Below are 27,738 nucleotides of genomic sequence, written 5' to 3' on the forward strand. Positions count from 1 at the left end.
CTTGGCGAACTTTGCAGAGCGCAGGACACAGCACGAGACGGAGCAGCTATGGACAGACAATTAAATGGGTCTCTATAGGATACCAGAAGACAAGTGGAATCAGTGGCAAATGGTGCAATTGGTGGCAGGAATGAGACGCAATTCTAGTTACGTGTGTCCGCTAATCATTCTTTGACTGAATCGATCTGGACTTACATACCCTTGCAAAATGCAGTGCACCGGGTACAGGGGTAAGCCGACCGCCTCCATTATCTCAGGAGCTTGTATGCAAACAATTGAATACATGTGAATTGCAAAGACACGTTGCTTTCCTTCAGTGTGATTTTATTCCACTCGTGTTTTTTCCACTTGCTAAGTAAAATAGCCTGAATATTCTACGGCAACTCCTGGCTTGAGCTTCATCCAAACGAATGACTTTTTCACAAAAGTTGCGAGAAAGAAACATCATTCGCGCAGCTAACATTTTGGCACTGTTTGGCAGCTTCAGGACGGAAAACCGGGGCAAGCAGCAGCAAGGACACCAGTCTGCGTGGCCTCATTTATTGAATACCATGTAAGATGACATATGAACGCTGCCGCCCACCGGTGCGCGGGACCGACCCTCATTCGCTCTGTCGTGCGCACCAGCAGCGATCTGCCTGCCGCCGAGAGCCACCGGCAGGCGGCGGCACTGCGACGGGAGGGCGTGACGCCCCGGCCCCAGCGACCCGTCCGGTCCCGCCGGGCCAAACATCGAGACTCTCACCCGGGGACGCGGTCACGGCCACAGCGGCTCGCGGGCAGCGCGTGGACCCGGTCACGAGCGGGCGTGGCCACGTCCCCCTTATGATGTACACGACCGCCACAGATTCGCGTGCCACGCCACCCCGCACATGGCGTCCAGGACTGTATACGTGGCGCGTCTTCGCGGTGCAGTTCGGCTTCCGGAAATGTCATCCGGCCCAGGACCGCGCCTACCGGACGTCACGCCGTCGCCAACACTGCGCGCAGGTCGTTCGCCAGGCACGGCACGTGGCAGGGCGATGTGATCCGCCGGCCGGCGCGTCGGCCGCCCGCAGCCCGTCCTCACGCCCGGCCGTCCCGGTGCGCGCTCAACGCCTGCCGCCGTGGCCAGGCCGAGCCGCCGCCCCGGCGCGCCGGCGGCAGACGCCCGCCTACATCATCCGCTGGGCCCGCAACGGCGCCAGCAGCGTCTGCGCTGTCATGGCGTCGGGGAAGAGGCTGTGGTAGTTGATGAGCGGCACGTACGCGGCCGTGATCACCTTGCCTGGGGAGAGAGGGGCGGACGTAAGACTGCGGTGACGACCGCCGGCTCGGCCCTCAGACCACGCAGCGTTGCGTCCGAAACGCGGGCGGTCTTCTAGCACACTGATGCAAGCCGGCTGCTGTTGGATGCTCTGGCATTCTTGGGCTTCATACCGCAGGGTGGTGTCTGACTGTGCGGCGAAAGTTAGAGTACCGGGTACAACATCCTGCTTTCAAAAGTATTGGAAAGTGACTGGCAGAGCCGTCGAGTAAAGGGGGACACAAACACTCCCAAAAAGATCCACTAACTGCCGATGAATCCGAATCACGGGTATTTCACAGGCCCTTTCCACAAGCCAAAGGCTGTCGACAGCAGAATACAACCAAACAATACTTGAAATCGGTATTGACAACCCCAGCACTGACAATCTCTCAGAAGGGGGTCCGGAGTGCCCACCCCCCACCGGCAGTGCTAGTCCCCGTGCAACTGCTCACCGGCGAACCAGCGTCCGTGCAGCGAGTTGACGGAGGCGGCAGCTGACGCGATGCTGGGACACTTGACGTAGACGTTGCCCTGCGGCGACTCCTTGTCCACGTAGATGTGCGTCAGGCCGCCGTGTTTGTTGCACTCCTCGACCACATCGTCCCGGATCTCGGAGTCGAAGGACGGGTTCTGGGCGACGCTGCAACACCGCGGTGTTGACTGTTGCGACTCTGACCGGGATGGGTCGCCCAGAGCCGCGGCGTCCCATCCCGCGGGGAGGGCGCCAGGGAGGGCGCACCGCGGCGGCGGGGTTCCCGCGAGGTGCGCTGGTTTCCGCCGGCGCGCGACTAATCATCACCAGTTGTGTCAGGACGCCCACACTGGTGAAATCACACAGTCGTCCCCCGACTGTTTGTGGGGGAGGGGGGGGGGGGCAGTGGGGGAGGGATTGAGGCACTGAGCGATATCATTATATAGAAGTCATGACAGGATCTGCTGAAGCAACATTGTAAGCCCCATGTAACTGAACCAAAGCTCCGACGATTATACCCCTCCTCATCCCCGAAGACAGAAAAAGGGCTCAGAGATCCATATTTCATACACATCACAACTAGCTAGCAACACGCAGCAGGGAGCAAGACGAGCACATGCAACGTCCGCGCTGAGCGGCAGGCAGACAACATTCGGCAGACAGTCGGCAGAGGCGGCTGCGGTTCGGGGCGGTCCATCGCAACCGGAGGGACGTCCCAGTCAGCTAGGCGCGCTAGGCGCCACTAGTTCCCACGCGAAGCCGACCCAAGCCGCGGTCTTCTCCCCATCAGTTACCCCACACATGGCGAACACGGCCTACTCAAACGGGCATCCACCCAACCGCAGTCGGCAGGCCGGTGGTGGCGACCATCCGCCCCGGCACGGACTGCCACCCTGAAGAAGTCCGCCCACGCCTGCACCCTGCCACGTCCGCTCGGCGTGTGCCCACTCACGTGTTGGCGTCGAACATATTGGAGAGCATAAAGCACTGCGTAGCGATGGGCGGCGCGATGCCTGAGTGGGCCGCGATGCCGCCCATCTGGTTGTGGTTGAGCGCATTGGCGGCGGCCGTCGGCAGCTGCATGCCGGTGCCTGCCGAACGCCAACCGTCGGTCACAGTCAGCGTGACGCGGCAGCGCCGTCGGCGGACGCCGACCGAGGCCCGGCCCCGGCCGGGCTACTCTGTGACGGCGAGCATGGGTGGGCGTCCATGTGGCGACACACTCCATGAGCGAATCACGAGTGGCAGTGGTGGTCACTACTGACGGCTACCGAGGCGGACCGCAGAACCGTGCCACCCCGCGATGTCCGGCAGCCCCACGTCCGCCACCGGCATGGGGACGATAGGGCCGAAGTCGCTGGTTTGAGCAGCGGGGTTCATCCCTGGCACCAGAGTAAGGCGGCGACTCTGTGGCTGATGCATGCACAGACACACCTTCCGACATCTGGCGGCATCTGCAGTTTACGGAGACCGCATCGACGGCTCCCAAGACAACAGCGCCAACAGAGAGGCCCTTGGAAACGGACACAGGTAGTTCACATCACGTACTGCTACACACATAGAATCGATGCATCAATACCCGCCCCCTGGAATCCCGCACCCGCCGGCCGCCGCCGGCCCGCGACGCCGCGCGCCTCACTCACCCTCGGCCAGCTTGGCCATCAGCTGGAGTCGGCCGGTGGCGCCAAGGTCGACGCCCGAGCGGTCCATCTCATCCGAGTCGAGCAGGTTGGGCCCGCCGGCGGCCACCTCCGAGCGCTCGGTCACGTGGCCCACCTTCATCGGCCGGCCAGCCAGCTCAAACCCGTTCAGCTTCTCCAGGGCCCGCTTGGCATCCTCGGCGTTGTGGAACTGGCGGCGGCGGCGGACGTCGGGTCATAACCGGCAATGAGTGCGCACCGTACCACATGCCGTGCCCCTTCCATGACGCCTAGGGCAGCGAGGCAGTCGAAACCAGTTGTGGTATATAGTTACATCGACCACACAAATACTGCAACATTTCCCGCTCACCACCAACTCAAGGCGAAATTAGATTTGGACATTGAAAGCAGGAGAGGTTCGCATGACACACAATCACGCTGGGCTGTCGGCAAATATTAATGACCACCAGCAATAGCCGTCCAGTGTCAACAGCCGCCGTCCCACGTGCCCTCCTCCCCTCCCTGGTACCAAGCCGACTCCCGGACTTGACCGTGGTCCACTTAACATCGGGGGCAGCCGGCACCGCGTCCCACCGCCAGTCCCGTGCGCGGCCGACCGGCGGCGCCGCGCTCACCGTGAGGAAGCCGTAGCCGCGCGAGCGACCCGTCTGCGAGTCCATGATCAGCTGGATGTCGTCAATCTTGCCGAACGGCTCGAAGATGCCCTTGAGCATGTCCTCGGTGATGTTGAAGTGCAGCGAGCCCACGTACAGTCGCATCGAGCCGCTGGCGTTGGGCCGAGGCGTGGAGCCAGCCGCGGCCGCTGCCGCCGCAGCTCGGTTCTTCTCCGCCTGGGAGGGCGAGCACAGGTGCGTCAGACGCGCGCCAACTCCCCGTTCGGGATCGTGTCACGTGTGTAGACAATGTAGGGCCAGGCCGCAGGATCGGGTTGACGAGATGCGCTGTTGCTGCGCTGAAAGGCCGCATCTGAACACTATGAATGCGTGTCCGACCCTGGCAGGAGCTGGGCAGGACGAGTCTGACCCTGGCAGGGGACGAGCAGGACGAGTCTGACCCTGGCAGTGGACGAGCAGGACGAGTCCGACCCCTGACAGATGACCAGCAGGACGAGTCTGCCGTGACACTTACCTGAGAGGGCTGCACCATGATGGGCACGCCCAGCAGCTTCTGGCCGGTCAGACCCATGGCCAGCGGTACCGACTCCACGTCCTTGAACTCGACGTACACGATGCCCTTGAAGCGGCGGGTCTTGTTGCACATGATCATGCGCACGTCCGTCACCTGTTGGAGGATTCGCATGAGAAGTTAGGACCAAAGACACACACTGGTAATTGTGAAAAAATGACAAAAAAAACACATACCCACCTGCGGGACAGGGACTGACCATGGATATGGAGGCAGAAGCAATTATACTGATCACATGCAAACAAAACCTGACAAAGGAGAAGAGAGAAAACACATCACTTACAAAATCATGGGCAAATGCATTGCCACTTACAAAACGAATTCTGCCACACCTGGACGCACATCATATACAACAGGCACAATATCATTAATTCCCCAGACCATACAATGCGCCAGGACATTGCAAAAACACCTCTTCTCCAGGCCTCACCAGCGCGTCACGCACGTGTGAGAACAGGGCGGGGGAGAAAGCCGGGCACCAAGTCCCGCCCATTCTTTACGAACGCTCAGCATTCACCTTAGGCGAAGCACGTACGCACACCACACCACCACAAAGCGGATGATTCCACATTCTCCTCGTGGTGTTCGTGCGTCGGGGCGCGCGGCCCACCACCGCCAACTCTCACCTTGCCCACCGATGAGAAGAACTCCTCGACGTCCCTGGTTTTGAGCCGCTGCGACACCTGCATGCAGAGCACGGTGCGCGCGTCGCGCTCCTCGGGCGTCATATCCACGCGTCCACGGCCGCCGCCACCACCCCTGCCGACCGCGCGCCGGCAGGCTGTCAGCCGGAGCACGCGGCGCCCCGGAGACGTCCCCCCCCCTCAGATGGCGCCGTGGGTCCAGCCAACACACGGCACGCTCACACAGCACGGAAAGAACCGACTCGGTGGGGCAACAACCAATGGCCTCTGGTGGGCACTTCAAGGGCACAAATACGCCGTGATGGCACTTGGCTGTCGATCGTTTAAGCAACATGCACGCTCCTTGCAACGTTTTCCCCAACAGGCTCCTTACAATGCAGCAGTTTTGTGCCGGAGGGCGACAGCCCTTCAGCCCACGCACGGCACGGTCGGCTCATGCCCAGCAGGGCCTAAACAAGTGAACACTGGTGCAGCATGAAGCAAGAGCTTAAGGACGTCTGATCAGCGCTTGGTTCTTGCACCGTAAATAATCCTTCCGTCGGAGTATGACGCATTTCACAGCGGCATTGGACACCACTGGCAGATCCCCTACCGTAGATCACAGCCTGATAAACCCACTTAAAGCTGATCGCAAAGTGCGAACCCACGACTCGGGGTTACCAGTCGAGCCTGCCGCCGCGGCGCCTGCCGGCCGCGCTACTCACCCTCTGCCGCTACTGTGTCGCGGCGAGCGGCCCTGCCAGCGGCCATGGCCACGGCCTCTGTCCCGATCTCGGTCTCGGTCTCGGTCTCGGTCTCGGTCCCGATCCCGGTCCCTGTCACGGTCCCGGTCCCGACTGCGGGAGCGGTGTCGCCGGCTGCGGTCCCGGTCCCGGTCCCGGTCCCTGTCCCGGTCCCGGCTGCCGTCCCGGCTGCGGCGCCGCTTGCTGTCCTTGTCTCTGTCCTTGTCTCTGTCTTTGTCCCTGTCTTTGTCCTTGTCTTTGTCCTTGTCCTTGTCTTTGTCCCTGTCCTTGTCCCTGCTGCGTCGCCGCCGGTCGCGGTCTCGGCTCCGACTTCGGCTTCGGTGACGGTGACTGCTGCTGCTGCGGCATAGGGCCGTCGCTTGGTGTCAACAGACTGCGCATGGTCTAGTGCATGTCATGCCGGTCAAACCGAGACGTATATTTCCCACACCTTCGCCAGCCAGGATAAGTCAAAGCACGTCATAAATCTGTTGCAGCCGGGTCCTCACTCGACAACACCAACCTACGGCAGTGCATGATTCGCGACAGCACGAATGATCCGCTGTAAAATAGTTAAGGATTTTGATTGCTGTTGTTGATTGGAGTTTTACCCTAGTCTCTTAACTGTCATGATGAGCTTCGAGGAATGCCCAACGTTGGCGTTTGTAAAGACCATCGATATCAGACAAAATATGCTAAGACATCCTTATATAATGCGACTATGCAGCTACGAAATGCAATTCGATGTTGGGGAAAGCAAATGTGAATCTTGAGCGCAAATCTATACCTCGAATTTCAACACATCCAACTTTCGTTTTTGAACAAGCGAAGGACATCGACATAAAACTTCATAAAACCCTTTTACGAACGGAGAGTGGAGTGCAGTCACGCTTCTTTGCTACACCAAGTGCCACGAACGGATCACTAAGCTGCGATAGCCACCGCCGACGGTCCAGTGCACGCGTCACGCCACAGCCGGCCTCACCTCTTGGTGTTGCCGCTGCTGCTGCGGCCGTTCTCGGCACCCTTGACGTCGACCTCCTACAGCAGGACAGCACGGTGAGCACGACGCGCGTGCGGGGAGGAGGAGCAAACAGATCAGCAGCGGGCGGCGGCGGCGGCCGCGCCCCACAACAGCCGGCAGAGAGCGCGGCGAGCGAGCGCGGCAGCGGCACACGCGCACTAAGTGGCGGTTACTCACGAGCCCCGGCCCCGCGCAATGCGCGGCGCGCCCCGTACAAACCTGGTAGTAACGCGCTTTCGCTAAACGCCGACGAAATGCAACACACAATCTGCAAAATATTCTCATTTCAGTACTGGGATGAGACATGACGAGCGAAACACACAACAAATCACACCACGTTATGTGGAGAGAAACAACACCATTTTGTTTTGAGCACGACCGTTCCAGACAGTCAAGGAGAGGGGCAGCACGAGTATACATGAAGTCATTTCAATTTATTATTTGGGCTTGATGAAGCTGCAGCTGCCTGGCCAGAGCATACAATCACTTTGTTTGCTGTCCAAAACAACTGAGACTCAACTGGGATCATCGTGTTCCGAGCCGGATGGAGCTAACTGGCGTTACTGTTGGTAATGGTGCCTGGGCCTTTCGTCGACCGACACACGCAATGAAAAGAGAGACTGGCATGCACGCTACATGGGGACACACGACAGGAGGTGGCGCCGGTCGCTATCTGCCGCCGCGGCCTCGGCCACCCGACAGCCTACGCTGATAGGGAACGGTCTTCATAATCCTCTACACTATTAACTCTCACAAGTGATCTGAAACACAGACGGAACGGGCGCGGCAGTAGGTGATTGTGACCCACGTCTGGTGGCACGTCCACTTCACACACGGGGCGACCGGCGCGAGCCAGAGCACGCGCCACCCAGCCGCGCCGCCAGCATGGCCACACGCCGAGCAACAAGTTCAAGTGGCAGGGTTAGCCTCCAAAATATAGCGACTTTGGCGCAAGCTGGACGGCCGATTTAACCAGGGGAGCTACAAACTCTATTTCCAGTAATTCAGTACTCCCCTGCGATATGACGCTCATAATATCTAACCTTCATAATTTATGAAAAATGAGTAACATAATATGAAACGTATGCTTGCATTTTCAAGCCAGAAATGGGATGCCTTGCCTTGCCATTCTAATGTTTGCTTACACCGCACTGGCAGCGTCGGAAAACGCGAGCAGTCCACAATTTTGTGACGTGCGTTATAAAATGGCATTACACCATGACACATCACCAATGTATCCCTAGACCAGCAATGACACTAATAGCATTCTGCTGTTCACGGCATAGGGGAATAGCTAACAAGCACCAACAATGCGCATTTCCGCGTGACGAGGGAACTGGAAGCAGACACGCTGTTGGAGTCGCATGCTTATCGTGAATTTGCATCTTTTCCAGTGCTGCAGAAACAGCCAGTGTACCCCTTCACTTCAACTGACAATGAGTCACTAACTTGTATTCAACAATGCAGGTCCAAGTCACAGCCATACAATGTACACAGAAAGATGGACCATCACAACGCACATACCTTTTTGGAGTACGGTGCCTCCAAAAGTTCGTGCACGTCGAGGTCGTCAGCCATCACTGGTCTGTTGAGATCAACAACAGAACAACTTTGTGAATGTTTTGCACAAACATCTATTAATCTGAACAGCAGGAATAATGGCCATATGTCATTCACCTGACCATTATGAAAATGTGATTTGAAATGGCAGGATAGTGCGTGAAAACTGCACATGGCAGGATATTAGAAAGTTACATGCTCATAGTTCACATATTTTAGTCTACTTTCATTTCACACTCTTTCAAGATACAACTTACCAAAGAAAATATGTACTGGACCGCTGGACTATTTTCACAGTTCTCCTTTATGACTGCTGGGCGAATCTCCTGCAAATGTTGTTGTTGTTAGCATGTGACAATAAAAATATGGTACCATATCCAAACTAAAAAATAAAAAGGGAGCCTTCAAAACTTCACAGACCCAGTGCATCCCATATGATTGGATGGAGTTCTGGGCATGTGTCAATCCGAGGCCTTGCTTGTTGAGTAACCCTGACTCCCCAATACATTATGACATTCTGAGTCAACGGCAACAGCATGTGGTGAAATCTTAACATATCACAATGCTCTGTATTGTTGTTGTTGGTTGGAGTTTCAGGGCGCGTCGACTACTGCGGTCATTTTGCGCCCATAACAGCCAAATGACTAGCCTCGGAGTGTGACTATGAAATGACTAAAAAATATGTATTATTCAGAAATATAAATGGCTGAGTTGTATCAGGAATGCGTCATCGATACGAAACTTTTGGCAGCCTAAAAACTTATTGGGCCACCTTGAGGAGAGAGCCATACTGTGCTGGACATGTTTGACTACTTGCTGACAACATTCACATTGACAGGCACAAGGCATTGTAAACCACCTGATGAGCAACAACACACCAGAATGTCATGCCTATGTGGTTTAACTGATTACATGGGCAAAAGTGGTGTTCTGGGTTCTGGGGTGCAAACAATATGAACTGCAGTGTTCAAACCATTCAATCAACTGGATCACTGCAGTTGTCAGGGCATGACATCCTGCCCAGTACCTGTTGCCATTGTCAGCACCCCTATTACTAATGTGAACATGGGCGTGAAAATGTGACCACATGCCTCCCAGTTACACATAAATCTATGATTTCAGAAGATATTGAGTTTCAAGAAAGCTGTTATTTCAGTGATGTTAAGCACAAATCTTTCATAGTTGTTATAACCATGTTTGACAAACATTTAGCTTGGTTCTAGTTACAATGTCTGCCTAAAATACAGATGCTTGGTTTTTACAGATAACTGCTTATGAAATGAAAATTTTCAGATTTCAGAAGGCACCTGAACATGTCACAAACCTCCATGTAACACTGCTCTGCCACAGGGACCCAGATGAAATGTCCCACTTCACAAACTGCAGGAGACCATACACCCTATTTTGCACCACCAAAGTGTCTTGTATGTGGCCAAGTACTGTGGGCACAAACCAAAACTATCCTTCAGGTTGAGAACCCCCCCAACTGGTAAACATAATGGCAGTGTGTGACTGACACCTACCCAGTGGTTTGAGCAGACTCTGCTCACATCCCTCCCTCCATGCCACATAATAATGACAGTGTGTGACTGACACCTACTCAGTGGTTTGAGCAGACTCTGCTCCTATGCTTCCCCCCATGCCACATCAATTGAATGGTGTGTTAATTTGCTTAAGTAGTGGGGAAAGGGGAGCCCTGCCTCACACCAGCCACAAAATCTGAAAACCACATTGCAGAGAACAAAATGTGATTGTTTGCTTCATCCCTTTTGATGGATGAGGTGGTGCTAGAGGTTATTCAATGGTCAATGCATTGTGACATGCCGGAACTGCTAAGCCAAGATAGAAGTGAAATGATGATGCCTCCACAAGTTCTGTTTCATGCCAGCATTTAAGCTGATGCCACCAACTCTTGCATCAGATATATCAACTCCATAGGTTAGGTGAGAACTTGCAACATATCATCCCCAGCATATTAAAAGATGGGCAGATCCAGCAATTCAGTCTCATGGAGCTAACTAGTTGGCCCTACTCCCTGATGCATCACTTACTGGAAATACCTTTGCCTGATGCAGCATGAAAACAGCAAAAAAAGAATGTGCATAAAATTAAGTTATATGTGGTGACAAGAGAGAAATTGATTGAAACAAAACTGAACTGTAACAGGGTCAGAAAGTTTGGGGTGAGATTAAGCTTGGATGCTCTGGCAAACCATGCTAAAGCCTTTAAAACTTACTACAACCTAAAAGAGAGGGGATAAGGAATATGGAACACAATCCCAAGCAGACAGCTGTTAGCTCTCCCAACAAACAGCACATTCTTATTTGTATTGTTGTTATAGCAGCTTTGTACATGGTTCATCTTCATGAATCATCAGCTGAGGTTATAAGGCATCATCTCTCTCTCACCCTAGTGCAGACATGATGTGCCACAGTGAGTCAGTACCTGCACATATGGTCCCATTTCTGTATGGCACCATTACCTTAATTAGAGGTCAACAGATATTACCTTCTTGAATCTTACACCAACATCCCACCAATAATGAGATGGGCTGGAGTCACTTTAGGTCCTTGCTCTTTGGCCAACTGAGACAACCTATTGCCATTGGCAACAGTTGCTTTAGAAGTCTGGTGACTGGCACAGGTAGGACAGACCAGTGGTGCATTGCCTTGTGCCTTGTGGTGCATTAAGTTTTTGCCACAACATTATGCTATTGAACAGAAATATCATGACTGAAATGTGGGGGATCAGGGATCTCACAAGCATTGTTTAAAATAAGCACTAATCCCAGAAACCCTTTCAATCAAAAGGGTTTAACTTGTTTTTTAATGCACCACTCAGCATGAGTCACCCCACACACTTCAGCTCTAAATAAATACTTGAGGCTCATTAGTAGCATTTTCCACACATCCTTAATTGTACAGCAGCCTAATTTGGTACAAAATCTGAAATGCCCAAAATACGATCAGCAGGAGCAGAACCACGGTTCATCATCAGGGTTGTCAAAATGCAGAGACGTTTCATCAATGCTTTTTAATTCTTTGTCTGTCAACTTTCTGCTCAGCTTTCATGTTTGAGGTACCTCAAAATGCAGTCTGATGCTACAAAGTACAAAATGTAAGTTGATGGGCCGACATGTTTAAACAAAAACAGCTCCAGGGTGAAAAATTTATAGGTTATTCTACAAAGCCCCACAAAAGGCAACTGGCTTTCCTACACTTACAATTGTGTTCCACACATCTCCAAATTTGGTGTGTTTGGAAATCAAAATAAGGAAGACCCCAAATAGGGTACATGCTGAATGAACTTAGCATGCAAATAGGTTCTTACATACCATTTATCAATTGGTCTGCACCACTAAAGAAAAGAAAAGAAAAACCAATGGAAAGGGCTAGATGCACTGGATATTGATGCAACAATGTTCTTTGAAGCAATGCAACAATGTTCAAAGCAACAAAGCAACAATGTTCTTTGAAACATTCCTAATGGCTGGTTAACTGCACATAACTTTTGTGGAGATGCTTTGTGCTTAACTTTGTGCTCACTTGTGACCTAGCCCACAGTTGCATTGACCTGAGACAAAGGTCAGGTGGAACTGTAAAACGCACTGAGGTGCATACGAAATTTTCAAATATCATTTTATACAGGCAGGCACAGCCTTGACGTAAAATACATCACATTTGTCTCAACTGGGCTGTATCTGTCTTATCTCTGCGATCTTATCACGCCTGGCCCTGGATGTGGCTGCTCATGCAACCCACCGTAAGTTCCGAGATCCACCAATCCATGTGGTGTGAGGTATTTTTTGCTTGCCAGCTTCCACTGCTTATGTTGAACAGGTGAACCAGCTACAAACAACCTGATGCACGGTGGAATACGGCCAGTACAAGGTTTCGTTTGGCTGGGTTAGGATAGGTCGGGTCATCTGAAACTGTGAAACTACGGTCTCGTCGTTGCGGGATGCTTGATACATTTTTCGAAAGCTGCAAATGTTGTTATGTTACTAAATGTTGCACAGTGGTAAATTGTAGATGCAGTGAAATTTCTCATGTTGAGCAGAGCACACGTGGTTAGTAATTTTACGTGTAAAAAAAGGTCGGGAAAATCTTGAGAGCCCCAAATCATAAAGGCTGTGGTGCGTATACACCCTCCAAGCCAGTCTTGAACAGAAACAAAAGCAAACATGCATAATCCCACGTTAAAAGTCAGCTCAATGCGTTCTATGCATAAAATGATCCCTAAATCCACCAACCCACTCTGAGCCAGTTCTTTTGATATTACGAATTATCGGCCACCGGGCCCGCACTGCCAGCGGGCAGATGGTTAACGCGCTGATCTTGCACGTAGTACACCCGTGTTCGAATCTCAAATATATTCGCTCTTAAGTAAATAGTCAAGTGGTCTATCGCTGTGGTATGGTGACATCAAATTGCTTCATTTCCGACGGGAATAAACTCCACCTTTGGCTTTCCACATCAGACAGAAGCGTAGTTTCTAATGCCTGGGGCTAGCGATATTGAGGATCTTGTAAACGCTGGCCGTAAATCTAAATGAGGCCAGCAGCTTGTATAAACATAGGGGTCCTATTTCATTTGCTAACACGCGCCACACAATAACACGCGCCATAACAATTTGACCCCCCTCCCCGAGATCTCGGGAGCTAAGAAAGCTAGAGACACCAAATTTACAGTACGCGTTGACCTGTACGTGAACTCACTTAAGTCAAAGTTTGAGGATCCTAGGTCATGACCTTCCGGTTAAATAATGTCAAATTACCGGTTCGTCTCCGAAGTGCCCCCAGATGCCAGGTCAGTGTGGGAAAAATCTGTTTCTTGGCGGATGTTGCACCAGGAAATTTTGTACTACAGGCTCTTGACTGGCAAGAATAACAATTTTTGTACTCCAGACAAACGCTGCAGTCCGCCCCACAAAGCACAGGCACCATTACAAATGTATGAGCCGAGTATAAGTACCAAGGCAGACAGTTTTGTTTTCTCGATAGCCAGGTGGGTGCATAAACTTTGTTTTCATCAAGTGAGTTATAACTTTTATTTGATTTCCAGAGACTAAACATATGGAGCACCAAGAAATGGAAACAAGCATCTGCAATCCTGCAGGAGCTGGCCAATCCAGGGTGTTCATGTCAATGTCCTTCATCATTGTATTACGTGGGTTAGATGCACTTGTACAAGCCTATGCCACTCCCGAAGGGTGATGACAACTCATGTGAGTTACTTCTGTGGAAATGAAATAAAATGAAATATGAAATGTGCTTGTTTTAAGTACCTACCGCTGCCACATACCTCACATGTCACCTGTGGGGAAAATATACGACGCTCCTGAGCAAGCAAGACCGCATTCTTCACGACGCACACACCTACCGGTGCCTTTTTCAAGAAACGGACAAACATCACGGCGCCGGCTCCCGCCACGCGACGAACCCATAGCCTCCCTTACCCGAAACTTGTGGCAGCCCACAGTCCTGCAACTGACGAGTGCATTCTCGAGCAGTGAAGGTCCGCGTCGGAACAAAAGGACACCTAGAACAATATTCGTTCGACCGGAAAACCACTAGCAGCACCAAAATCACCAATGGCTCATCTATTTCAACTAGATCATTCAAAGACTTGCAGAGCAGGAAGTCCAGGAAGCCAACTATGCTCTTAACTTACCTCATATTAAGAAAACATGTTGCGATTTTACCAAAGGGCGTGCATTTTGCAAACGGTTTGGTGTGAAAATTCCAAAATATTGCGGCAATGAACATCCTTTTCAAAGCGCTTGTTTCATTCCTGCTCCTGCCGAACCAACCACCAATCACCATCCAACTTGCAACTAAATTGAAAATCATAGCATTCAAACGCACCACATATCGGCACTTTTAAGACAGAATCATGACATTAAATGACATCTAAATATCACGTTTGTGGGCGGCACTTTTGGTGGTAACGGCTTCTTTTAGGTTCCTAAATGTCATCGGAAATTACATTCCCAAAATGGGAGTTTGTGGCATGCAGCATTCCAAAACTTATCGTTACTATTGCATAAATGATAGTAAGTCAACCACCTCTTACGAAATCGGTAAATGCCGGCCTTTGGATATTCGAGGATATCTTACTTATTTAACAACGGTATCACGTCTCCAGGCTCAACCAGTACCTGTACTTGTAAGACAGAGATGGTCCATAACCCGGTGGGAAAAAATCGCAGCACTTGGTTGCCCTTTTCACAATGGGGCCTATGAAGAGACCTGCGGAGAACAAGCCGGAGCACAAGCCGGAGAACAGCAAGTTTTTGGCAAGGCTAGCCAAATTTTATCAACAAATTTGCGGGTTTTGGTATCGCCCAGACACGAGCCTTCCTTAGAGGGTGCTGAAATGACGTGATATGCCTTAGAATGAGAAATATCTATCGATTTGTAGTACAGGTACTGCATTATCTCGGCGTTGTCTTGCGCGACCAGAAGATAAGATATATTTATAGGTGGCAAATTACAACTTGAAATGCATGGCTGTAAAGCTCTGTGATTTTTCAACCACGAACTTAACAATTTGTGTTGGTGCAACTGGATAAATGGCTTTTCTTAGACTATTCATCACAGCCTGTCATTTCAGGAACGACCAGCGGGACTTGTACTTGGTTGGCCCCTTGACGAGTGCTAGAATGCCATCACAATGTCTGGGAATGCGCCAGAACTCCTTGCGTGGCTTGGTTGTTCGTCTTGATGTGGTGGGAGTGAGGAGGCCGGAGGGTGAGTGCAGCTGCTTGGGATTATGTGCATCGTGGTTGCGAGTTTGAGTTATTCAGTGAGGCAAATTGGAATTGGCTGCCTTCAATTTTCACACAGCATGCATCCACACTTCTAAAGTTGCTTGGGATTTAGTTTTGGACCGCTTTAAGTCATTCCAAAAAAGGTAAATAAGTACCTGGGAGCTGATCTACAAATGTTTACCACTGCAGGCCGATGCAAAATCACCTTGTTATAACCTGCCCTACCTACAGCGTGGTGGGTAGGTAGATAGGTACTAAGGTATCTATATACAACATTAATGCTAGGTTTGGGTTTCCCATGTGGGATCAAATATGAGGCTGACCTGTTTTCAGCCTGTGGTTATATTGCTGTAACATGACAGGTGGCAATGCTGCCATGTTCCTTGCTGTCAGGCATAAGGTCCTGCAGTGACACTGTTAAAATTTTCTCTGCATAGGATCATAGGGGACTTGGAGAAGAGGAGAGGGATAACAGGAGGTGCAGGAAGAGAGGAGGAATGGAAGGAGAAGAGTGACAGAAAGAGCAGAGGAGGAAATGAAAGAGGAGAAGAGCAGAAAGAGGATAATAGGAAGAGGAACACTTTTGGTATGTTTATATTAATTCTGTAAATGCCTCAAGGACTACATGTTAGTGATGTCACATACATAAGGCTTTCATAATCGGTTGCAGCTGCCTAAGAGTTATTAAAAAACCAGGGTGGCATGCAAAGTGTCTGTCCACAACTCAGTTTATCAGTAAGCAGAGATGCATCTGATTTATCATTTTGATATTGTGTAAGTTTGCATGTAGATGGGTAATGATATGTAAATGAGCTTTGTATGATGCACATGTGAATGTATATGCATAAAGTTTTGTTGTTAACCTCTCTTACTGTATACTTCTCATTAACACATACCCTTGATCAATATTTGCGTGTATAGGCGAGCTAGTAGCACTACCCAGATATGGATGGGATCAGCGCGGCGCCCTCATTCACAAGAAGTGCTCTGTTCCACTGAAATGCAGAATGGCATGCTGACACTAATTTTGGCCAGAAAAACACTGGGAAAATGTTGATGCATTAAAGGCAGTGTGTAATGTACTCCAACCAAGGCCCATTGTGCAGACACTCATTCCACATCAGACAGACTTCTGCTTGCAGACAAATTTGTACTCCGACCGCGAAAATTTTTGTACTCCGCCACCAGCAAAAAAAAATTTAAATTTCCCACCCTGTGTCAGGTAACTGTTTCCACGCAATCACATGCTCAGTTAACGTCAGTGACCTTGTTTGACCTTTCAAAGTCCTAGTGACCAAAATCATACAAGACCACCCTGAGTTTTGCATTTGAATAAAGGACAAACATTACGCTAAGCAGTATGTTCCTAAAAATAAAATGCTAACCCGGGTCATTTTATGACAATGACCTATTGTGACCTCCAAGACGTCCATGTAAGATGTATAATGCGGTTCCTGCTATCAATTCATTCAAAATGAGCACCAGAAACTATCCCATACAGCAAGTCCTAGAGTAGTCAAACAGGTTGGTTTTGACCTTGGTCTGACCTTTATACCTGACCCTAGGTGAACGTAATTTGCTCATTCAATATTTGTGTTGCCTAAGAAAGCATCTCAGATATGTATGGCTTCGTCTAATACTGCGCTGTTGCTTCAGATTGAACGATTACACAGAAATTGACTTTGCTGAAAACATGGCCTGGCTTTGACCTGCCATAGGTCAGTAAACTTACAGGGAACATCTAAATTTCTGATGCCAAACGATCCGCCATTCAACTGTCTAAAGCTATGCAAAATTTGGCGTGGTTACACCGCGCCGTTCGGAAACCATTCTGGAAAAACCTTCGGGGGATCAGTTTGACCCCCACCCCAGCGCGTGTTAATGTTCAACCGCAGGTCGAAATCAATCAGTAAAAAGTTAGGTGCCCACTACCCTTCCCAGCAATTGCTGAAGGGAATGTCCCACATTTGTAGGGGGTTTTGAACTGAAATAGGCATCTTGGGGACCTTTTGATGCAGTTCACGGCCATGTCCTTTTTAAGACCCAAAAGGCTCTGATTTGAGTTACCTGAGCGCAAGGTCACTCTCCCGAATGCCATGGAAAAAGAAAATGTGACAGCAGGTCTGTCTTTTTCCCCTGTTGGCGTTTTTTTCATTTTCTTTGGCCTATTTCTCACAGACAACCCGGTTGGCGCCTTGTGCGCCGGGGAAAAAAACCTTGCACGGGTTGATAGGTTAATGAGGGATTACAACATTAGGACAGCATTACACGATATATATACATATATATATATATATATATATATATATATATATATATATATATATATATATATATATTACTAAATACTCCACACAGATTGTACAACTTTAAACCTTGAACCAAAAATTGTGTCCTACAAATACAACCTCTTCAGCTGCATTACCATGAATCCCCGTTGGGACTTTGTCTTGGACAATGTGCTCGCGAAGTTTGTTCTTCACGGCGAGAACGTTGTATTAGTGTTCTTCAAATCTAAATCTAACCCCTAAAATGTGATGTATTCATACCTGCCTTTATCTTCAGGCTTAGCGTTTCAGCATGACAAGGTAACGATGTTGGCAAGCTGAAAGAAACACTTGCACCCATGCTGCAGAGGTGTTGAAATGAGACTTGCTATTTCATTATCATCTTACCACCATTTTTAACTTATTGAGGCACTACAGCTGGCAATTACACCATTGCATGCCATTGCATTAGCAATTCATTTTGGCAGTAGTGGCAAGTCTGTGCAGCGCATTAATGCAAGTTTAGTATAAGCTTGCATGATGCGGCTCTGCCAAATTTATTTCCCTTAAGAATTCTGGAAATATAATGATGCTTTATTATATCTGAACATACCACTGCCTTCACAAATTTTGTATGCAGGCAAGCATTGCTTGTGAGTCATCACTTGCATGGTCACTGCAACTTGTATGAAATGCTTGGTGCTGGGAAAGGTGGCAAAGTATTGCTGTTGGTTTGGATGCGTATTGAAACGTCCAGAGTTCACGAAGTTCAGTGGTCAAAAAGTCCCGAATCGCAGCATCCAGCGCTCATAAGAAGCAGAAAACGTCCAAAACCCCTGGACGGAGGAGAATCATAAAGTCCAGTGTTCATAAAATCCAGTGTTCGCAAAGGCCAGTGTTCATAAAGTTCAGTGTCCATAAAGTCCAGCGTGCGCGAGATCCACGGTTTGGGATATTGTCCACTTCCTCGCAACCTTCCACATAATGGTTCGGATATTGCCCGATAGAGGGCTACCGGAGTCCATTTCGCCCGCCCCAGCCGACGAGTGACGTCATGCGGTGCAGTGCTGCCCAGTTCAACCACTGTGCGTGGATGTGGACAAGGTTTTGTTTGTGGGATATTGATTGTATGTTGTAAGATATAGATAAGATTCTCCGCGGTATTTGGTTCCCTTATCAACTGTATGTGTTGGTGATATTTCTCATGTTTTTGAAGGAACTGATGTCTGATGCGTAAAGCCGACTGATTTGATGTCTTCTCCCGGTAGGCGCGCATATATATCCCCAGCTCCTGTCACGTTTACCTATATTGTTAGTGATTTTATTTGCCCCCCCCCCCCCTCCCCCAATTGCAAATTCTTTCACGCGCTCCTGCAAACGGGACTTATTCTGAATTCTACATGCCTTTACTCTCAAAGAGAGGGGATGGGGGCTATCTCATCAGGTGAATCCACATACTGCTCCCTGGTGAGACACGTTCAATGGCCCAGACTGCCTGTTCCTTCGATTAAATACGTCTTAAACGGAAGCATGGTTTACCTAAGTCAGTTGGTTGGATGAGTGATGAAAATACAACGAAGAGTACCGTGATAATATGCCAACGAATTGGTCTCTATCCGAATTTGGCTCACTTTCTCACAAATCTGAAGGCTGCGACCCAAGTCACGGCGGGGGGTGAAACCCCTGCAACTGAAAAGGGAACCGCACTCCTGGTTTCAAGTAAATAGGAAGCAAAAAAGCAAACGTTGAATGTGAATGTGTTGAACTGCCTGCCAAACGTCACGCAAAATACTACGCACGTGCCGCGCTTAAAGGCGCTGTTGATTCACCATCTGAACAGCGGAGCAGAGTGTATGCCACTGAGCTGGTTCGCGATAGATAAGCTGAATGAATGGGGAGAGCCGTGAGCTTGTATTCGCCATCTACCTCATCAATCGTGACGCGCTTTTTCCTTCCACGCTTCAGAACCTCTTTAGTATAGAATTTGAGGTCCAGCAACACCAGTTTGGAGTTTATCGAGACGGGTGCAGTTCGCGTCGCAGAGGGGCGATGGCGGCATGGTGGATGGTGGCTGGTGTGCTCATCTCTGGGCTTTTCTATCCTGGGATGGAGTCCTGGCCACATCATTACCGCATCCCACGTACCTAATGCCTGATCAATGCGTAATAGAGGCGTTCCGCCTCGAAATAGCCATAGCAACCGGTGAGGCGTAAAGCCCCAATCGATATTACAGCCCGTCCCGACAACCAAGCCGCCGCCCGCTAAATTCGCAGACAATGTTTCCGCTCAATCACTGTATATATGTGGGAATAATGATGTGCAATCGGTTGGACGCGGAGCTTGGACACAGAGGCCAGCCCAGAGGCTGCCCAGCTCGACGGTCCGGCTGGCAGCCACGCCCGCGGCGGGCCGGCGGACGAGGCAGCCCAGCCGCTTGAACGCATTCAAGCGCGCACCGTCCCCCGCCCAGCACCGAACCCCGCCACACGCGCGCGGGGCCCTCCGTGGGGCAGCCCATCTGCGGCCGAAACGCTGCCAGCTCAGTCGGGCACGCCGCCATTTTCTCGTCAAAGCCCGAGGCCCCAGATTCGGTTTCACTGGGTTCGCCGCGGTACACATCCCGGCCGACCGGACATCCGGACGTGTCGGAGATCTCAGGATCTCGCTCGTGCTGGACCGGAACGGCCAGACCCCGCCCCCCTCCTCCTCCTTGACGGACGCCTTAATGGAAGAGCCTCATGTCCGTCAAGAACCAGCACCGGACAAGGTCCCTCTCCCATTTTCTCTAGGGCCCAAATGCGTCGAACTAGGATCCCTGTGCTATTTATTAAACCCGCTACTCTTGGGATCTTTTTGAAACGGTGAATGGCCCCGCGTTGGTGCAAGGTCAACCATCCCGGTCAGAGGGCCTTCGGCGTCAGAGAGGGCAACAATGTATCATGTGTGGTAATAGTAACTGATTGGACAACTGAAAGGGGACGGAAAGGCCCTTCAGCCCCAATCAAGAAATGCATGGGATCTCAAGTCTTGGCTGAAAACTATTGAAGTCTGGCTGTTGAAGGGGCGGGGGGGGGGGGGGGAGACGGGCGAGGAGTCCAGGAGAACCTCTTGGGAGGAGCCCCTTTCGGAACCATGAAATCCAAAAAATGGCCATACTGAGTGAGACGAGCAAAAATATTGCCAAATACAAATTATGAAAATACCGTAGCAGCGTCTAGCAGTCCAAGACGCAGTCACTGATAAACTCGTGGACCTCCTCTGGCCGCTCAGTCGGGACATGCGGTTAAGTCATGCATCAGATTTCGCGCCAGGTAGTGATTACGAATCGGCCAAGACAAAGGGCCATTGTAGGTTAATTCGATCGGATTTGTTATCGAAAATTAGCTTTAATGCGCGTTCCCGTTCACTCACGACAGTTCCATGGCAGGGCAATGTGAATACACCTTCAAAAATATTTACGTCTCAAAAACACTGCCACGCCAAATGCTCACATGCATCATGTATGTTTTCGTGATTGACGGTGACAAGTTGTTTAGATGATGACTCTTTCGGTGAAAGTGAGAGCGTATCATGCAATTTTCTGTCACTTGTGAAGATTGTCTAGCCTCCGGAATATCTGGCCGAATTATGATCAGAGTGACATAACGGGAGAGCTTTGGCACCCACAGATCGGGGTGCAAAAATGTGGATTCATGTAATGTTACGCTCAGGAAATATGTGGCTGATAGTGATATCCCTTCTCCATGAGCGTTGTGCGTATGCTTAGGCACCTATGCTCGCTGTATGTCTTAACCATCGCCCTGATTCGCCGTTTTGCATAACACAGGCTGATAGGGGATGGGGTGTTGATGCGACCCTCTCCGGCGTTTCCAAGCTTGTAAAGATGGAGCTTACCGAGAACAGCAGTATATTGTTATGAACACGATCACACGATTGGTACTAGTTTTTATGTTGTTGACAGATCAAAGGTCGAATTTCACAGAAAACCGCACTTTGTAACTTTATTTTATGTTTACGAGAACAAGCCTTGTAGTGACACGCGCCTTAAATTGGCGTGTCTTGTTCAATTCTGTGTACATTCTGTAGGGCAGTTCTCTTGCCGCCCGCCGCCTGAGCGAGCCATAGATCGCCGTCGAGTGCTCATCACAAACTGCCGCTGCTCGGAAGCCAGAAAATCTAGAAACACGTTTTGGTATCAAAACGCGCGCCATAATCACCGCCTATCATGGCGAGGGTTAAACGTCTTGCTTATGTTTTGCAAACTTCTTGCTCATTTTGCTAATAACTGAAGCCATAGCGGGCGAAACAGAAAAAAATCATGCTTGCTTCCTTCCATAATTACTTGCTCCTAGCTTGACCTCACGCTGACCCCGTCTCAAAAGACCAAGTATCTCGCAACACGTTGTGCTCTGTCCATGGGCTGGCACCGAAAGGTCCCGATGCTCGCGAAACATTCCCCGTCCAAACAACAAAAACATCTTCATTGACGTGCCAGACTGTTCGCACGCGCTTGGCGAAAGGCAGGTTGGTGCGAATGAAAATGGCGCGAACGATAAATGATGGACCAAGACAACCGATCGTTGTTATCGCGTAAGAGGAACTGCAGTAAACGCATACGCATCGAAGGAAATATGCCAAAGATACGGGTATGTAATTTGAATATGATCTAATAGTTCTCAATGTGTTCAGCTCCTTTCATCGTTTCGCAGTCTCTGATGATGGATGTAGGAGCACAGAGTGCGTTTACGGCAAGCCCAGTGCGTGGGGCATGCTACAAATGCTCTTGAAACGGGAAAAATGTAGGGGTTAGGCAACAAACGGCCGAGCGCATATAGGAACACCGACACAAATGTCAGAGCATCATGTTATTGTCGGTATTTAGCGGATACGTGGCCGGTAGGCAGTAGGGTTGCGGCAGGCTCTAATGTTCAATTTGATGTTTTCCGCCATTTCATGCGGAGGCAGATTTTCTCTGATGCATGTCTCGATTAAGATGACAGCATACCGTGCATTTGTGTTTCTTCTCACATTTTTCTAGTCTCCGTAATATCATGCCTAGCAGTGAACGGAATTATATAACGGGATATATGTGTCATCAGAATTAGAGCGCCAATGTGTAAATTCATATGATGTAATGCTTAGAAATATGCGCTTGATGGTGATATCCCTTCTGCATGTGTTATGTCGTACGCATGTGTAAGTACCTACTCTCGCTGTCTTACACATTATCTTATTGCTGCATTGGATATCGGCAATGATGTTTCGTGAAAAGCTGATCCCCTTTTGTCGACAATTGCAACCATGTGAGGCAAGAATGTTTGTTTACTTCCATATTTACTTGCTCCTTGTTTCATCTCACACTGCTCCCGCCTCCGAAAACCAACTCCCACGTGACAAGTCGCGATCTGTCCGGGGTCCGGTGCTAGACGACTACGGCGCTTGAGAAACTCAAAGCGCGAAACGTCCCCGTCCGGGCGATTATGAATGCCGTTGGAACATTTTCAACCACGCGCCGAACTTCACGTGCTTGACAACAGGCAGGCTGGCGCAGATGAAAATGGCGCAAACGATCAGCTGATCGGCCACGGCAACCAATGGCCGTAACCGCCTAAGTCAGAAGTCAGCGAACCAGACTTCGTATAAGGCCAAGGGAAATACAACCACGATACAAGTATGCATGCATACATACATACATACATACATACATACATACATACATACATACATACATACATACATATATACTATATATATATATATATATATATATATATATCCATCTATCTATCTATATCTATATCTATCTATCTATCTATCTATCTTGGAATATTTGGGCAGAATTCTTTCTTTGACACATGTTTGATAAAAAATAACTGCTGACTCAGCATTGACGAGCTTTCTGATGCATCGTTCTAATTGCATGCAGTACACATGTCTCGGAGATAGAATTGGGTTTTGCAGTCACAAACACAACGCGGTATATATTCAGATCCACACCAGTGACATAAACGGGGGTTACGCGAGGAGCCGAATGGCGAATTAGGAAAAGATAACGGGCTACGCTTTGAGGCGATGAGGCCATGAGGTATGTCTTGTCAACCGACCCTGACCAATGGGGGATCCAGAGTGGTAGGGGGTGGGGGTTGGATGGGCCTATGCCCCCTGTCTCTTGGGGTGAGGGGGCAACGTTGCGTTGCGTTGCGTTGACGAGCTTTTTGAAGCATCGTTTTAATGCATCGTTTGACTTGGCGTCAAATGCAGAGAGCATTTGACGCCAAGTCAAAGCCCCGAAAACTAGAACGATGCAACAAAAAGCTCGTCAATGCTGAGTCAGCGGTTATTTTTAATCAAACATATATCTATACATATATATATATATATATATATATATATATATATATATATATATGATGTGATAACTATAGTTTTTAACACGCAAATCGCTTCATTGTTTTGCTACACCCTTGGTAGTGGAGGTAGGAACACCGCGTGCTCGGGCAAGGGCAGCAGAGAGCACTTTCAACGGTGCTTATTGCAAATGCTCTTGAAACGGGATGGGCGATGCAATATGCAGCAGGCATCTAGCAGCGGGCCGTATGTAGCAACACAGCGTGCGTACTTGTTCGCGTGCGTACCTGAACCGCTTGTGCTTATCTGTTGACTTAATGGAAACATGCCCTTAGAGCCTGCGTGGGGAGAGTTTAGAAGCAGCATGGCCCAGTACACATGTCTCGTGCGAAGGAGGCGTCAGCTATATAGCATGTACAAACAACACTTTTCGGAGACAGAATTGGGTTTTGCAGTCACAAACACAACACGGTATATATTCAGATCCACACCAGTGACATAAACGGGGGTTACGCGAAGAGCCGAATGGCGAATTAGGAAGAAATAGCGGGCTACGCTTTGAGGCGATGAGGCCATGAGGTATGTCTTGTCAACCGACCTTCACCAATGGCGGATCCAGAGTGGTAGGGGGTGGGGGTTGGATGGGGCTATGCCCCCTGTCTCTTGGGGTGAGGGGGCAACACAATATTTTGGTGAAGGGGCAGCAAAATCTTCATTTGGTATCCACATAACCTTCATTTTCAAAAGGTCCCAGGATTTCACTGGCACTACAAATGACCACAAATATTTATTTTCGATAGGCACTGAAATCCGGGTACACCATAACCGGCTCAAACCTTTCATTTCCCGGGGGCACCAAATTTCAGGGATACAGCAGTAATGTGCCTCCTACCCTGACGAAATCCTGGACTGGCCCTATCTAAATGGACAATTCAAATTTCCCAAAGCGCTGGTTTTAAACAGCGTTCAGAATCCATGGACATGGCAATATCTATGCCTTTCACCCTTGCAAAATTCTCGATCTTCCTGTTCCACGAGAGAGCACCAAAAAAAACTTAATTACCGGGTACCTTAGCTTTGATTTCCAGGGGCACACAATTCCTGAGGCACCACAAAGTGGGGGCGGGTTCAGAGGTGGAGGGACCATGGGGTTATTCCTCTCCCCCTTGGGCCCAATGAGGTTTGGACGTCTTGAAGAGGCACCAAATCTCATCGCAAAGGGGCCACAATACCTTCATTTCGGAACCACATCACCGAGATTCTCATCTGACACCAAATTGCAGGGGCACCACGACGTTCGTGCTGTGGTCTCGACGAAGCTCTGCGTCGGCCCATGCGGTCAGGGAGCACCAAATCCTTCATTTCGGGGCAACATAACCTGTATTTTCAAGAAGCACCCAATTCCAGAGAGTACCAGAAATGGCCCTAACTAACCTTTTGCTCTGAAAGAGCCATTAATTCCAGTAGCATAACTGTGTTGAGCTTTCCGCCCCGATAAAATCCAGGATCGAACCCATGGGTAAGGCGGCACAATCAACTTGACTATCACATCTAACTAAAAATGTAGGTTTACATTGGTACCTGATGTTAGAAAAGACCATTGTATGTCAATCATCATTTATGAGACAGAACATGTTGTCAACAATCATGAAATGGGTACATCTATACCCTTGCCTTCAAACCTAAATAATTACAACAAGCATCCCAGCGCTGCAAACACTCAGCAACTGCGACCCCAGTGCCACTGCTATGTTAGCTATATGAAGTGGGTTGTTTAAGGACTTAGTATTAATGAATTTCAAGACCAAGGGTCCAGATGGCCTGATCTGACCTGACCTGACCTCGCCTACCATAACATAACCTAGTCTCAACTGACCTTGCCTAGCCCGCCTACCTTGCCTGTGTCCGGCATTGTTATCAAAATTATCATATTTTGAGGGCAATGTGCCAAGTTGTCCATGAAATGCTCCTGTTTTATGACTATTTATGGCCTCTTATATCTTAAAAACATAAATTGGTAGACAATCTAATATTGCAATGCCAGTAATACTATGCATAATACATCCAATAATACTAAGTCATTAGTAGTATTGGTTGAACTGTCATTAAAATAAATACAGTAATGCTACATCCCTAATGATCCCACTTCATGCAACTCCAATGATGCATGATCATCAACTTATGAGATATATAAGAAGCATATTTCATCACATTTCTGTTGCCTTGGCCCTAGCATCTGAGATTTGGTTTGGGCTCTTGGGGGAGAGAACAAAAATACTAAAACCACAGCTTGTAGTGAAAACAAAATATCCCAAGTAAATTTGCACTGCATTCACAGCTGACACTTAAGGACATTCTTTGGCAGCAGATGACAGCAAACACCATGCCCTAGCAGGCCCCAGTGATTGCCAAAGACCATTATAAATCAGCTGCTTGCAATTCCTAAATTTTCTGACTTTCTATGTAAGTGCTTCCTTCCTAAGTTTATGCTTGCACCTGCAATATCTTTTTAAGCTATTGAGCTGATGAAAAGTTGTGGACATTGATAATTGTTTTGTAAAGGCATCAGTCCCAATAAGGGCTGACAGAAGCAGATGCCTAAAATGTTGTGCACCTGTTGCACCATTCTCCAGAGCACATAGTGCTACATTTATGATTGAAATGTCATGCAAGCCACAATATAAATAGGAGCATCTGGGGCATGGCAGTTAGCACATTTACATCCTAGCCAAGGTACAATCTTTCTCACCCAGAGGAAAGATGCTGGGGCAATGTGATACCTGCCTAGGCTTTTACTGACCTAGATGTACTTAATTTGGGAACAAGTGTGTAAAGTGTAGTCTATTTATCTGGATAGAATGAAGCCCCCTACCCAATTTTGAGGAAAAAACTTCATAAAAATCAGGCAGACCATGGTTTGCACCATTTCTTTGGGGTAAGAGATTTCTCTGCTCACCTGCTCCACAAAGTTATGTACAAAACTTCACCACCGTCGGGCTGTTGAGTGATCGGGGCTCGGAGGCCAACGCAGTAGGGACGGATGAACTATTTTCTCCTCACAGAGCAATCCAGCCGCATGGTCAGCGTCACTACATCTACTCACCGGCGTTGAGTCTGATATAATACTTTTCTCAGTGTATGACAATGAGCTAAATCCGTATATGAGCTAAATTCATATGCTGCCTCTGTCTACACCACCAACCAGTCTCGCCACCACCACTCCTCGCGCGGCCCCCCCAAAGCAAGGTCCTTAGGCTACATAAATGGCGCGCACGCAATAGCAGTCTTCAACGGAAGGGTCGCTCTAGGTTATATATCAGTTGTGATATTGCTTTACAGGACCCAAGTGGTTTTGTAAAAAAAAATACTGGTTTACAAAACCCGGCTCAAATGAAAGTTAGATCTCAAAAGACACAAAAAATCATATAAATGCACCAGTAAGAGCTACGCTCAACGGAGAACAAGAAACCCTGCTTTATCTTTATACTCAGATCATGATCCCGTGGCGACGCTCTGTAGATCGATAGAAAACAATTCTATGCTTTTGTTGTATGACCCTGTTAGGCATTTTCATCACGTATTCAGCTCGCATTTCGTGGAGCAGAATATGCCTTCTCTTCAATGCTAAATCCTCCCCAAAAGCCGGAGACTCTCTGAACAATGGTTTTCCGCGTGCCCAAGCGAGTGTTTGGGATGGTGTTTGACGTCACCATTATACGTTCCATATAATACCAATTTTTGATAGTTTCAAATGCAACGTCAATAGAAGTGTTAGTTACAAAGAATACAAAATAAT

General features: G+C 49.1%; 1 protein-coding gene across 8 annotated transcripts; it reads right to left on the reverse strand.

The window, feature by feature from the left end:
• Nucleotides 1-303: 303 nt before the first annotated feature.
• Nucleotides 304-27,188, reverse strand: LOC119099096 (RNA-binding protein 39). Of its 8 annotated transcripts, none has more exons than XM_037222167.1 (12): nucleotides 27,046-27,188; nucleotides 8,814-8,882; nucleotides 8,521-8,581; nucleotides 6,958-7,013; nucleotides 5,955-6,326; nucleotides 5,233-5,365; nucleotides 4,550-4,702; nucleotides 4,036-4,251; nucleotides 3,404-3,611; nucleotides 2,713-2,851; nucleotides 1,741-1,928; nucleotides 304-1,267 (listed from the first exon to the last, which is right to left on the reverse strand). In XM_037222167.1, exons 3-12 carry the CDS (start codon nucleotides 8,572-8,574, stop codon nucleotides 1,155-1,157), a joined length of 1,632 nt encoding a protein of 543 aa, XP_037078062.1. In that variant the 5' UTR covers nucleotides 8,575-8,581; nucleotides 8,814-8,882; nucleotides 27,046-27,188; the 3' UTR covers nucleotides 304-1,154. The 8 variants fall into 8 exon arrangements, with proteins under 8 accessions (XP_037078062.1, XP_037078061.1, XP_037078055.1 ...); XM_037222166.1 differs by having other exon boundaries at nucleotides 5,955-6,329; XM_037222160.1 differs by having other exon boundaries at nucleotides 5,955-6,332.
• Nucleotides 27,189-27,738: the final 550 nt, after the last annotated feature.

Source organism: Pollicipes pollicipes, unplaced genomic scaffold (assembly GCF_011947565.3).
Source record: "Pollicipes pollicipes isolate AB1234 unplaced genomic scaffold, Ppol_2.1 Scaffold_4740;HRSCAF=5597_pilon_pilon_pilon, whole genome shotgun sequence".
NCBI lineage: Eukaryota > Metazoa > Arthropoda > Thecostraca > Pollicipedomorpha > Pollicipedidae > Pollicipes > Pollicipes pollicipes.

Coding starts and splice junctions, on each gene's coding strand:
- LOC119099096 (XM_037222160.1), bottom strand. CDS start 8,574: ATGGCTGACGACCTCGACGTGCACGAACTTTTGGAGGCACCGTACTCC. Junction 7,014..8,520: donor AGGCACCGTACTCCAAAAAG/GTATGTGCGTTG, acceptor GTCCTGCTGTAG/GAGGTCGACGTCAAGGGTGC. Junction 4,703..5,232: donor TCTTCTCATCGGTGGGCAAG/GTGAGAGTTGGC, acceptor ATCCTCCAACAG/GTGACGGACGTGCGCATGAT.